The sequence below is a fragment of the Chiloscyllium plagiosum genome, chromosome 32 (genome assembly GCF_004010195.1).
Source record: "Chiloscyllium plagiosum isolate BGI_BamShark_2017 chromosome 32, ASM401019v2, whole genome shotgun sequence".
NCBI classification, from domain to species: Eukaryota; Metazoa; Chordata; class Chondrichthyes; order Orectolobiformes; family Hemiscylliidae; genus Chiloscyllium; species Chiloscyllium plagiosum.
In genome coordinates, this window is record NC_057741.1 from 39,681,324 (window position 1) to 39,694,575 (window position 13,252).

The 13,252-nt window shown below is 45.0% G+C and overlaps 1 protein-coding gene and 1 long non-coding RNA gene across 2 annotated transcripts in view; one reads left to right on the forward strand and one right to left on the reverse strand.

Moving 5' to 3' along the window:
• LOC122539534 (cyclin-dependent kinase-like 2) overlaps positions 1-13,252 on the reverse strand; it is a 30,756-nt gene that overhangs the window by 11,104 nt on the left and 6,400 nt on the right. Inside the window, exons 2-4 of the mRNA XM_043674496.1 lie at positions 8,578-8,759; positions 3,725-3,919; positions 2,481-2,659 (exon numbers count right to left, since the gene is read on the reverse strand). Of these exons, the coding sequence (XP_043530431.1) occupies positions 2,481-2,659; positions 3,725-3,919; positions 8,578-8,745 (542 nt within the window). The 5' untranslated portion in view covers positions 8,746-8,759. The remainder of the gene's footprint in view (positions 1-2,480; positions 2,660-3,724; positions 3,920-8,577; positions 8,760-13,252) is intronic.
• Positions 21-7,258, forward strand: LOC122539535. Its single transcript, XR_006309114.1, has 4 exons — positions 21-33; positions 165-169; positions 3,673-3,769; positions 6,243-7,258. It is a non-coding gene; the product is annotated as an uncharacterized LOC122539535 (long non-coding RNA).

A 13,252-nucleotide genomic window follows, 5' to 3' on the forward strand; every position in this document is an offset into this window, starting at 1 on the left:
GTTCCCTTTCAGATGGTCACAGGGAGGTTTCCTGTATTTAGCCGTTTTTATTACCCCGGCCTTCCATCAATTACATAAAGCTAACTCTGTGCAGTTGCTAGAGAAGAGAAGACAGGACCTTCGGTGCTGGAAGGACCTTCCGATATCTTGGTTGGGCAGAATAGCTCTGGTTAAAATGAATGTTCTTCCTTGTTTATTATTCCCCGTGCCAATGCTCCCTTTGATGCTGCCCAGGCGGCTGCTACGGAGGCTTAACAGCTGGGTCCGCTCTTTTATCTGGCGGCACAGACGGCCTCTTATTAAGTTTTTAAAATTGCAGCTTCCGCGGGGTACGGGGTTGGGGAGTGTGGACTTTCCAGACTTTAAGAAGTATCCCTACTATAACTTCCCTATTATCCTATGTGGCTGATTGGGCCTTGCCAGGACCCACGGTCAATCTGGCTGGATATCGAGGCCTCCCAGGCAGAATGGCCCCTCATTAATTTGTTGTTTCTGGACAAGTTGAGGACAGTTATGGAGCATTGCAGAAATCGGAGTGTCCTTAACACGGTTAAATCAAGGAGAATGATGCAGCAAGGTGAGGGCAACTTACAAAAAACATCCCCTTTTACTCCCACTGTAGGAATGTTAGGATTCCGGCCGGGATCGATGGATTCTGGCTTTAGGCTCTGGGAGTCGAGAGGAGTCTCCTGTTTGGGAGATTTATTTGACGGGGAGCTCATGACGTCTTTCGAGCAGTTGAGCCAGAAATGCAAACTATCGAAGAGGGACCTCTTTTGTTATTTTCAGATTAGGGACGTTATCCAGAAAAAGACTATATTAATGGTCAGTCCCTATAAGTCAGATGGAGAGAGGAGAATGCTTTGGTCCACGGGTCCACTCTCGGTCAGCACCCTCTATCATTTATTAGGAGGTAGTATTTCGAAGGACAATGAGCGTCTGTGCGGAATCTGGACTCAGGAATTGGAGGTGGAGATTTCGTCAGAGGCATGGGAGGATATTTGGGAGAACGTAAGGAAGATTTCGATTTGTAATAGGATGCAGGCTATGCAACTGAAGATACTCCATCAGGCTTATTTGGCACCGGAGTAGGTTGTGAAATTTAAGGCAAGAGCATCCCCAATGTGCCCCAAATGTAAACCAGATGTTACTCTTACTCATTGCTTGTGGTCATGCCATAAACTTCGTAGATGTTGGGGCACCATAGCTAGTGTCTTGGAAGGGTTCTTGGGAACCGAGGTCAAGGTAGATCCAGTGTCCCTCCTCTTGGGTTCACCGAATCTCCCCTTTTTGGACGTGCATGGGAAGGAACTGTTTAATATTCTTTCATTTTGTGCAAGGAAGAACATCCTGATGAGCTGGGTGTTGGAAAATCCCCCGGGACTCTCGGGATGGCGTAGATTAGATATGGAGCACATCGCCCTGGACTTCCTCACGAGTATGGTGCACCAGAAAACAGAATGTTTTTATAGGACGTGGCAGCCCTTTTTGAACAATATAAACGCAGACTTGTTGGCTATATTGGTCAGGGCCTTTGTGTAGCCATGAGGGCTGTGCCTGGTGGTGCCGGGGGGCTCCTGGGGGAAGAATCCCAAATAAATACGGGTATGTCAACTGATGTTCCTGGTGGTGGGGAGCTCTACTAGGATCGCGCTGAGTGTTGTAACTTAATTTAATTTAATTTGCCTTGGTTCAATTCAGTTTCATTTAGCTTCTGTTTTTTGATTTAGTTTTTATTGAATTGTAGTTTGCGTAGGTTTTTTTTCTCTTTATTCTTTTATTTTCTTCTAAATAGTTTGTGGAGTAGAGTAATGGTTTAGTTTACTGTTATTGTTGTTATAAGATTGCTGTCCTTTTTTGTGATAATTTTCTAATTTTGTAAAAAAATTCAAAATCTTTCTCAATAAAAATATTTACAAAAAAAATGAATAACGGTGGTATAAAAGCAGAGAGATTGTTTAATTTACTGGGGTCGGGCGGGGAGGGGGAATCTAACTGAGGGGGCTGGTGGAAAACATTAAACTTGTTAGGTTTGTTATGGATGTTTAAGAATGAAGAACGTTCTCTCACAAAGACGAGAGCTAAGCTGGTATTCTCCAGATGCTGAGGCAGTCATTGCAGCCAGAACTGATTGGCAGATTTCCGTTAATTCAAGGAAGGGCAGTTAAATGGTTTTGAGGCACAGAAGACTCATTGGATGGCGGAATAGTCCTGATGGGCTGAATGGCCTCTTCACATATCTGTTTGTTCACTTGATATACCACTCACTACCTCCAAGCTCACTCTTTGTAATTTAATACTGAACAAGAGATAGAAGAAAAATCATATCAGACTCAAAACGTTAACTCTGTTTCTCTCTCCACAGAAGCTGAGAGAGCTGCTGAGTTTCTCCAGCATTCTCTCTGAGTTTGTTTGTTATCGAAAGTGACAGTATTGTGTGATTAGGTTTCTGGATGGTTCCTTTACCATGAAGTACCTACTTGCCATACTTGGTGTCTCCGACTAACAGTTCAGGGGCACGGTACCAGCGGGTGGCTATGTAATCAGTGTACATCTCCCCAGGGGCTGTCAGACTCCGGGCAAACCCAAAGTCACACAATTTCACAACCCCAGACCGAGAGACCAATATGTTTTCTGGTTTAATGTCACGATGAATAATCTGAAAGGAAACAGATGTGAGAGTTAAGTAAACAGAATAAATCCAATTCCTGTTTAATCCATTGTCCCTCCTTCAGACATCTGGCCAATTTTCCTTTATCTTCCTGCACACCATTTCTCTCTTTAGACAGGTCCTTGTTTTTAATGGTATGTGAGTATCGCTGATAAGGTATTTGATCTGAATGGTTTGCTGGGCTATTTCAGAGTCACCCCCATCGCTGTGGGTCTGGAGTCACATGTAGACTGGGGAAGGATGGCTGGTTTCCCTCCCTACAGGACAGTATAGAACTAGGTGGGTTATTACCTTTGATTATAGTTTCACAGACACTGAGACTAGCTTTCTATTCCAGATTTGTACATTGAGTTGACGTATCACCAGTTACTATGGTCGGATTTGAAGCTACATTCCCAGGAAATGAATCTGGGCCCCTGGATTTGAAATCCATTTCCACCAGCATCACCACATATCATACCCTTAATGTTTAAACTCAATCACTTTCTAGTTTTACTCTGCGTCTGTATCATCTGCTGTAGATTTTATGGTCGTCGCCGAATATGTTAATCTGAATGACAGTAACGCCCAGGTCTTGGTCATGGGTTTGGAAGGTGCTGTCTGAGGATCTTTGGTGAGTTTCTGCAGTGCACCTTGTAGACAGTACACTCTGCTGCTACTGAGTGTCGGTGGGGGAGGGAGGGGATGTTTGTGGATGCAGTGCCCATCAGGTGGGGGCTACTTTGTCCTGGATGGTGTCAAGCTTCTTGAGTGTTGTTGGAGCTGCCCCCATCCAGGGCAAGTGGGGAGTAAATCATCATGCTCCTGACCTGTGCCTTGTAGGTGGTGGACAGGCTTTGGGGAGTCAGGAGGGGAGTTACATTATACATTGGTACAGAGATTATTCTAGTGAATTGACCAACTATCTTGAGTGCAATGTTGAAATTGACCCTGAGTGACTTGTGATTTGTTTACAATATCAGAACCCCAGATGTCAATTAGCTTTGCCTGTTCTCTAACAGAGTCATACGGAGACAGAGGAGCGAGACCAGGAGCCTTGGACAGTTTACTCACATTGTGACTGTGACAGAAGGCTATCCCTCGCAGGATCTGAATCAGGTATCTTCTGACTTTGTCATACTCCAACCCATTTGGGCACTGCTCCAGATCATCCAACAACGTGTGGTCAACAAATTCAAAAACCAGGTACCAGCGCTTCCTCCTGTTCCACACCTCAAGCAGATTGACCAGGTTCTCGTGTCGCAGTTGCTGTTAAAGGGTGAGAGGGGGGAAAAGAGAACAGTTTGTCCTGTGGCAATTTCCCAGCCAGCTGCGAAACGTGACCACAGCTCCAGTCCAATCCAGGATAACTCTCCAAGGATACAGTGACTGCAGGCTGAGGGGGAAGGGGGAGATTCATGTACAGCACAAACACTGGCATGGTGCTGGGCTGAATGGCCTACTTCTGCACCATAAATAGAATGAAAAGTGAATCATCTTAAAGAAACCCCACAATACTGAGTGAACACCATCCCAACAAAGCAACCAACCCCGTTGTCAATGAAAAAAGCTAAACAACAAGCAATCTGCATTCCAAAGCCTGTTCAGGCTTGTCCAACTGAACATGAACACATTTAACCAAGAAATTAAAATAACTTCAACCACACATTAACCAGCCTGTTCATTAAAACTCCTGCAGAGCTCTCGTACATATTTAACAGACTGTCAGAATCATTAACAGTACAACAAGAAACAAGTTTGCTCCACTTAACTATCCATCAGTTAATATTTTCATCTTTACAAATGTCATAAAATCAAACTGCACAGAAAGAGTCCATGCTGCCTTGAAGGAGTAATCCAATCCTGCGACCAAAAGGGGAATTTAGCCGTGAAAACATTTTTCATCGGATTAACCTTCACTTCGGGTTAACTTTGTCTCAAAGAGCTGTCCTGATGTAACGGTGCATTATCTTAGTTATCCAGTGGATTACAGTAATGAAGGGGGAATGTCAGACTATCTCTGCAATGCTGAGTTCCTGATAGGGTCTCTCAATACTCAGTGATTAAACAATCCCTGAGCAGGTGCACAATTGTGGAGTAATTCCTCCTCATCTCTGGTTTAAGTCTGTTCCCCTTATCCCAAACCTATGGTCTCTCATTCTAGATTGCCCTACCTTACCCCTCCCCATGTCTATTTTGTCAATCCCCTTTAGCATCTTATATCCCTCAGTTTGATCTCCTCTCATTCCACCCAATATAGGCCTAAACTGCTCACCCTCTGCTCATAAGACAGGCCTTGTCTCTGGGATTAATCTAACGCACCTTCTCTGAACTGCCTCCAATACAATTACATCTTTCCTCAAGTAAGGAGACCCAAACCAGACACAGTACTCTGGGTGACTCCCAGATCATGGGGTGGGAGAGGTAGGGGGAGGGGACAGCTCAGTGAGGAAAGTGGAGTTGAGGCCACAGCCAGATCAGCCATGATCTCATTGAATGGTAGAACAGGCTGGATGGGCTGAATGGCCTACAATGGCCAGCTCCTGATTCATATGTGGGTGTATTCCATCTCCATATTTTGTTAGATATCTCAAAACCTATCTATTCAGTGCCTGGTTTCCTAATTTCCCTTTGATAATTTCAATTGCAATACACGGGACCAAGTCACTTCAGGATTTTGGAATATTTTGGATTAAAGAACAAAGAAAATTTACATCCCAGGAACAGGCCCTTCGGCCCTCCAAGCCTGAGCCAATCCAAATCTACTATCTAAACCTGTTAGTCAATTCCTAAGCATCTGTAACCCTCTGCTCCCCACCTACTCTTGCATCTGTCCAGACACATCTTAAATGAATCTACCATGCCTGCCTCTACCTCCTCTGCTGGCAACGCGTTCCAGACACCCACCACCCTCTGTGTGAAGTACTTACCGTGTGTATCCCCCTTAAACTTTCTACATCTCACATTGAAAGTGTGACCTCTCGTTATTGAATCCTTCACCCTGGGAAAAAGCTTGTCTCTATCCACCCTGTCTATACCCTTCATGATTTTGTAAACCTCAATCAGGTCCCCCCTCAATCTCCTTTTTTCTAATGAAAACAATCCCAACCTACTCATCCTCTCTTCATAGCTAGCACCTTCCATACCAGGCAACATCCTCGTAAACCTTCCCTGCACCCTCTCCAAAGCGTCCACATCCTTTTGGTAATGTGGCACCCAGAACTGTACACAGTATTCTAAATGCGGCCAAACCAATGTCTTGTACAATTTTAATATGACTTGCCAGCTCTTATAATCAACACCCTGTCCGATGAAGGTAAACATACCATATGCCTTCTTGACCACTCTATCCACCTGTACAGCAACCTTCAGGGTACAATGGACCTGAACTCCCAGATCTCTCTCAGGATTAGGGGCTGACACTGGAATGGTTTTTGCACTTGAAAACACCATGGATATAGATCCTTACCTATGACATAAAGCAATGATAATCAATGATAAAGCAGTGAGCGGTCAGTTCTGTGAAAGATTGTCAGTCTGACCCATGAACTCTGTTTTTATCTTTCTCTCTCTCTCTCTCTCTTTCTGCCAGACCTGTGGAGTCTCCGGATGAATTTTAAGATCCAACTTGCCTTCACATCTACTCACAAGAAGGACAACAGCAACAGCATCACAGGAAACACCATCGCTGCCAAATTCTCCTCAAGAAAAGAGAGTCCTCAATTTCGCTACCACCTTTTATAGTCGCAAGAAATCTCATGCACTCTACAGCCAACTAAGTTCTTTTTAAAGACCAATCCATTCTAATGTAGCAGCTGATTAATTTGTAGAAACCTTCAGAAACATCAGTGTGATCATGGCCACTTATGACGCTGATAAATGTTTGCATGGACTGCGGGGACAACTCCCTGTTCTTCCCCAAAGTCATGTCAATGTGACCTTTCCCGTCCAGCAGAGGGGACAGACAGAGCTTGGATTTAACTCCTTATCTGCTGTACTGAGAGCATTCCCACAGGCTGCAGTGCTCAGGTTTGAATGTGCTGCCTTCTCCCACCTCACTCAACAACAACTAGACTCATAGCTGTCTGATCTCAGCACATTGTCTTTCCCTCATTGTTTACAAAGTGAAACTCCTGTAACCCCTGATCAAACCATCAGTCCCTCAGCTTACAGGCTACTGGAGGCCATCTTTCTCCCTGGGAACAGGGCGAGGAATAAACGGAACATCTCCAACATTGTCCAGCTTTGCAAGAACTAGCAGAAAAACCTGTAACAGATTCCATGAAAACTCTGACTCACACTTTGACGCCAACATTTAACTGCTTATGTAAATGTTTAGAAAGAAAATCCCAATATAAACAAAACCTGAAAGAACTGTGGACACTGTAAGTCAGAAACAAATTGCTGGAGTTAATATTTCAGAACAGTTCTGAGGAAGCTCAATGGACCTGAAACAGCAGCTCTGCTTTCTCTCCACAGATGCTGCCAGACCTGCTGAGCTTTTCCAGCAACTTCTGTTTTTGTTCCCACATGTAAACTGTATCCAGTGACGTGGTCTCAGGCGCTGACGTGTCACCAACTTTGAAATAAAAACATGGATTCATCGACTGATCATTTTCCCAGATTGACCTTCAGGAAATTAACAAAGATTACAAAGTGTACTGTGTGTGACTGGAGGCCTTAGCAAAATCTTAGCAATTCAGACTTACAACTTGAAGGGACACCAGGAAGTCTGTTGTTACAGACTATCTTTACAGTATCTGTCAGTGACTATGGCAGATGAACTGCCTGCAGTAACTGTAGAACAATAGACTTTATTTCCCAGTAGCAGAGGTGTAACAGTTACTCTGTCATGAATCTGTATAATCTTTTCAGAAAGAGAAATCTACTCAACTCAGAAAAGAGCTGCTCAAATGCTAATTGCACCGCTCCTGTAACTGTGGGTACCAATGTTTTCCACTCTGAAGAATCGTTTACATATTAAAATAATTACTCCACATTCAGGTAAATAACTGGATGATAACTCATTTATACAGTTAGAAGCAGGCTCAGCAGAAGGAGCAGTAAGAAAAGACACCTTTTTCTCCTTAGAAATGAAACCCTTGCTTGCCTGGATTATCTGAAGCTGATATGAGCGTAATATTTGGAGAGATACCAGACTGCTTCTGGAGAATGTGACTGAATGGGACATCCTTGTTCCAATTCAATCTTCACCTCAACCACAATTACATTGCCTGTCTTGTAACCAGCTTTTCACTGTAATTGTTGATCTTTGTATTTTAATAGGATTCTTGCACTTATACAATGCATTCTCATGTCTAAAACAAATTACCCCTCATTAAGATTGATAGTGGATCGTTTAACATGGGCAAACTCACTAACTCCCAGGAGTATCCCCAAAAACATTTGCTGTTTTTTTAACCACTAATTTGATGCGGGTGCCGCTGGCTAGGCCAGTATTTATTACCCATCCCTAGTTGCCCCTTGAGAAGGTGGGGGTGAGCTTCCATCTTGAACTGCTGCAGTCCATGTGCTGTGGGTAGACCCACAATGTCCCTTAGGGAAGGAATTCCAGGAGTGACCCAGTGACAGTGAAGGAACGGCGATATATTTCCAAGTCAGGATAGAGGGTGGCTTGGAGGGAAATTTGCAGGGGGTGGTGTTCCCATGTACCTGCTGCCCTTGTCCTTCTGGATGGAAGTGGTCATGGGTTTGGAAGATGCTTGCATTCCAGACCCTAACCTCTTGCTGCATGAAAAGGTTTTCTCATATTGCCGCTATCTCAGAGGATGTTGTCAGTGGATTCAGACCCTGCCTCAGGGAGAGAGAGAGAGAGAGAGAGAAACTCATTCTGCCCTTGCCTATCTCAGGAAAGTCAGTCAGTATTGCTGTCAGGTTATAATCTGACAGCGTGTGAGGTAGATTACCTTTAATAACCGAATCTCCCGCATGGCTATTTTTTTCACCATTTTGTCATCATCGTCCTCCAAGAATTTCTTGATGGCAACAATTCTCCCGTTTTCTTTATTCCGGGATCTGATTACGATTCCATAGCTGCCTTCCCCGACCAGACCAAGGTATTCATATTTCTCCATGTTGTTCCTGTTTGCTGTGAGCAAGCAAACATTCAGGTGAAAGTTCAGGGTTTAAATGTAATCTGGCTTTTGCCACTATACAAGCTAAACATTGCAGCTCATTTCACACATTTAGAATTATCAAGCAGAAACATTAAACATTTGGAGCACCACATTACAGAGGGAGTGCAGTGAACGTTTCCCAGACCAATTCCTAGGATGGCTGGACTGACAGATCCCTAAAGTGTGGAATCAGGCTATTCAGCCCATTGAATCTCCAAACAGCATCCCATTCAGAGCACCCTATCCCTGGATTTCCCATGGCCAACCCATCTATGCTGCACAAGTTTGGTGTGGGAGGAAACCAGAGCATCCTGAGGAAACCCACACAGACACAGGAAGAATGTGCAAGCTCCACACAGTCACCCAAGGCTAGAATTGAACCCAGGTCCCTGGTGCTGTGAGGTAGCAGTGCTAACCACCAAGCGATTGTGCCAGCTATATTCAGTGGAGTTTAGAAGAATGAGAGAGGATTCCCATAGAAACCGCTAAAAGTCCAACAGGAGTAGACAGTATAAACACAAGAGGGATGTTCTTGATGAGCAGGGAATCCAGAACTGGGCGGGTTGGGGGGCGGAGGGAGGGGAGTCACATTCTGTGGATACAGGGAGGCCACTTACGACAGAAATCAAACAAAATTTCTTCATTGTGGATCTACCTGCAGCACACAGACTGCAGGTAAGTTCAAGAAGGCAGCTCACCCCCACCTTTTCACAGGGCGACTAGGGACAGGTAATAAATGCTGGGCCCAGCCAGTGAGGCCCATGTCCAATGAGTAAATTTTTAAAAACCTCAGAGAGTGAGGAGCCTGTGGAATTCTCTGTCACAGGTGGTGGGTGGGGCTAAAACATTGGAAGTTTCCAAGAAGGAGCTCAATATAGTCCTTACGGCTAAAGGTTGCAGGGAAAGGGGACTGAGTTGGATGATCAGCCATGATCATATTGAATGGTAGAGCAGGCTGGAAGGGCTGAATGGCCTACTCCTGTGTCTATTTGCTCTGTGTTTATGTTTGTATTTCGGTGATGTAGCATTAACAAGCTCAGCCTCGAAAAGTGTGTTGGTGATGGGGGAGGTTTCCTCTCCATATCCTCCTTTAAGGCTCTTGGGAAGAGGTAGGGTAGAGGTGAGGCCTCAGTATTCTCCTGAGGATAAGCTGCTCTCCACAATAAGGTATTGTTTATTGGACGGTGATGGACAAGCCCCAGTGATGTTAGAGAGATGAGGAGGAAAATCTCCCGGATTCTGGATGCTCCCCAAGACGACAAGCCATTCTCGTGATGGGTGGTGTGCAGTATTAGATTAGATTCCCTACAGTGTGGAAACAGGCCCTTCGGCCCAACCAGTCCACACCGACCCTCTGAAGAGTGACCCACCCAGACCCATTTCCCTCTGACTAATGCACCTAACATTATGGGCAATTTAGCACCTGGCCTGCACATCTTTGTGATTGTGGGAGGAAACCCACGCAGACACGGGGAGAATGTGCAAACTTTACACAGAGAGTTGCCTGAGGTGGGAATTGAACCCAGGTCTCTGGTGCTGTGAGGCAGCAGTGCTAACCACTGAGCCACCGTGTCGCTTTCTGATTTTATACTTCTAAAGAAGATGGAAAATGTGTAAATAGAGATGATCAGAATGGATACCCAGAGGCTGGTGAAGCTGGAAGTCTCAGGATCAATTGAGCTGACAGTGTGCCGCTGTCTCGTTGGAATAATGAAGATTGAGGTGTACTCTGACCGAGGTCGTGAGCATTAAGAAATTATTTGATAAGATGAACATGGAGGACATAGTTCTGTTTGTGAGAGAGACTAGAGTGAAGGCACATTGGTAGAAGATCATAGAATCATAGAATCCCTACAGGGCAGAAAGAGGCCATTCGGCCAGTCGAGCCTGCACCAAGCCTTCAAAGACCATCCCATCCAGATCCAGTCCTTACCCTATAACCCTGCATTTCCTGTGGTTAACTCCCCTAATCTGCACATCCCTGGACACTATGGGGCAATTTCCCATGGCCAATCCAGCCTAACCTGCATATCCTTGGATGGTGATGGTGACAAATTAATCAAACCGGGATTCGAGGAGAGACATCCTGAAGTTTTCCAGAGACTGGGGACAATGTAGAGACTGCCCTCACCTTGAGTGGTTGTACGTTATGGTACTGGAGCAGTTAAAAAGGCAACGAGACTGATATTTCTGAAACATCTTCCATGACCTCCAGATACCTCAAAGCACTCTTCAACCAATGAGATAGTTTCAGAGGATTGTCACTGTTGTGATATAGAAAATCTGCCATTGCCTCTAACATGTGTGAGCTATGATTGCCAAATGGAAAGAGTATTTGAGGATTAGGAGATCGGGGGAGGTGATGGTTACTGGTTACGGTGATGCAGGGAGGTGCTGTTAATCCAGAGACCCCAGTAATGTTCTGGGGACCTGGGTTCGAATCCCACCATGGCAGATGGTGGAATTTGAATCTAATACAAGATTAAGTGAATAATGATGGCCATCAATCCATTGTCGATTGTTGGGAAAAACCCATCTGGTTCACTAATGTCCTTTAGGGAAGGAATCTGCCATCCTTACCTGGTCTGGCCTACATGTGACTCCAGACCCACAGCAATGTGGGTAAGTCTTAACTCTCCTCTGGGCAATTAGGGATGGGCAGTGAGTGAATGAATTTTTAAAAATACTGTGGCTTTAAGAGGTCTATTTCGTCCTGATTCTTCTAAAGGAAGGTATCAAGGCAGAGGTACCAAGCATTCTCCACAGAACCACTAGAGTAAACAGCTTGTGAGATCTTGGGAGTTTTCTTTAAAAGGTTGGGCCAATAGAAGCAGCCAGAATGGGTGTGGTCAAGCTGTCACAGACGCAGGGTTTTTAGTTTTGTGGTTTCTCAGCAGCAATTGTTGCTGGGTCTGTTGCTGCAGTAAATCTCTCCCTAATGTACTCTCTCTCCAAGTGCTCTTACTGTTTCACTCCTGGGCAGCTGGAGTTTAATGTGAGACAATCTGTTTTTCTGAATTGGACTTTTGCCAAGGGGTGTGTTTATGGAACGTTATTATATTAGAACAGTTAATTAGTAATAAACTATTATTCTGTTAAGTTTTCCAATAGAGTAACAGTTAAGCTAACTCCTCTAATTGTTTTTGCATTTAAATGATCATATATGAATTACATGTGTTTTGTTTAACATTGAGTAGTGTGATCAATCGAATTGCATTTGAAATGCAAAACCTTACGTTTAGCTTTAAAATAAGAAAAAGTTAGGCTCTAGGCTACCTTCCCAATATATCCTGACCAGGTCTGGTCTGGCCTGATCCATAATATTGTTAACTGGGCAGTAGTCAATTCCGTGCTCCTATCAGCTTCAGGGATTGGGGTGATCTACCACGTACTGGAGCATTCCAAGATTGACCAAATCTCAGTGGCAGTGAGCACAGTCTGAGAGTAATGGCCCCTCCCAAAGCCGGGAAACATTCCAAACCAGCTCCTCACGGCAGGACATGTCACTCGCGAGTCCGACATCAGATTCCAGAATCAACTGCTCTCCATGGAATCTGCTCAAGGTGAGAGCCTCCCCAGGATGAATCGTGGAAACACTTTGGGAATGTTCTCAGAGCCTCCCTGAAGAGATCAAAGATCTGGGGCAGCTGGTCTTGTGACCAATTGAAATGGAGAAACCTTGTTCTCAAAAAGTCTCATCACATTTGCTCTCCATTTTGCCAGAGCGGTGAGGAGAGAAGGAGGAGGGAAGAGAGGGCTGCCGGGAAGGTAAGGGCTCAAATTATATTTGGGCAGTGGCTAAACTCAAGATACTACACATGTAGTATCTCCCTCCCACCTCCCTCCTCTAACCGGAAGAAAAAGACCCTGTAAGGTAAGGCTTATTTCTTATCTTTCTTTATCATATGTTTAAGTGCATTGTTTGGTTTTAGTTAGTTGATATAAAGCTAAGCTTTTAATGGCAGGGGACCTCAGACCCCTGAGGCCTCTTGCTTGATGTGGGAGCTTAGGGACATGTCTGACCTGTGTCCAGCTGCACCTGTTGTTTGACCGCATAACGGCTCTGGAGCTGCGGATGGACTCACTGTGGAGCATCCGCGTTGCTGAGGAGATCGTGGATAGCACGTTTAGTGAACTGGTCACACTGCTGGTTAGAATTGCTGAGGGAGACAGTGAATGGGTGACCAAAAGACAGAAAAAGAGTAGGAAGACAGTGCAGGTGCCCCCCGCGGTCATCGCCCTCCAAAACAGGTATACCGTTTTGGATACTGTTGGGGGAGATGGCACACCAGGAGAGGGCAGCAGTTGCCAGGATCATGGCACCGTGTTGGGCACTGCTGTTCAGAAGGGCAGGAAATAGACTCATAGAGCCATAGTCATAGGGGATTCTATTGTGAGGGGAGTAGATAGGCGGTTCTGTGGCCGAAAACGGGACTCCTGGATGGTATGTTGCCTCCCAGGTGCT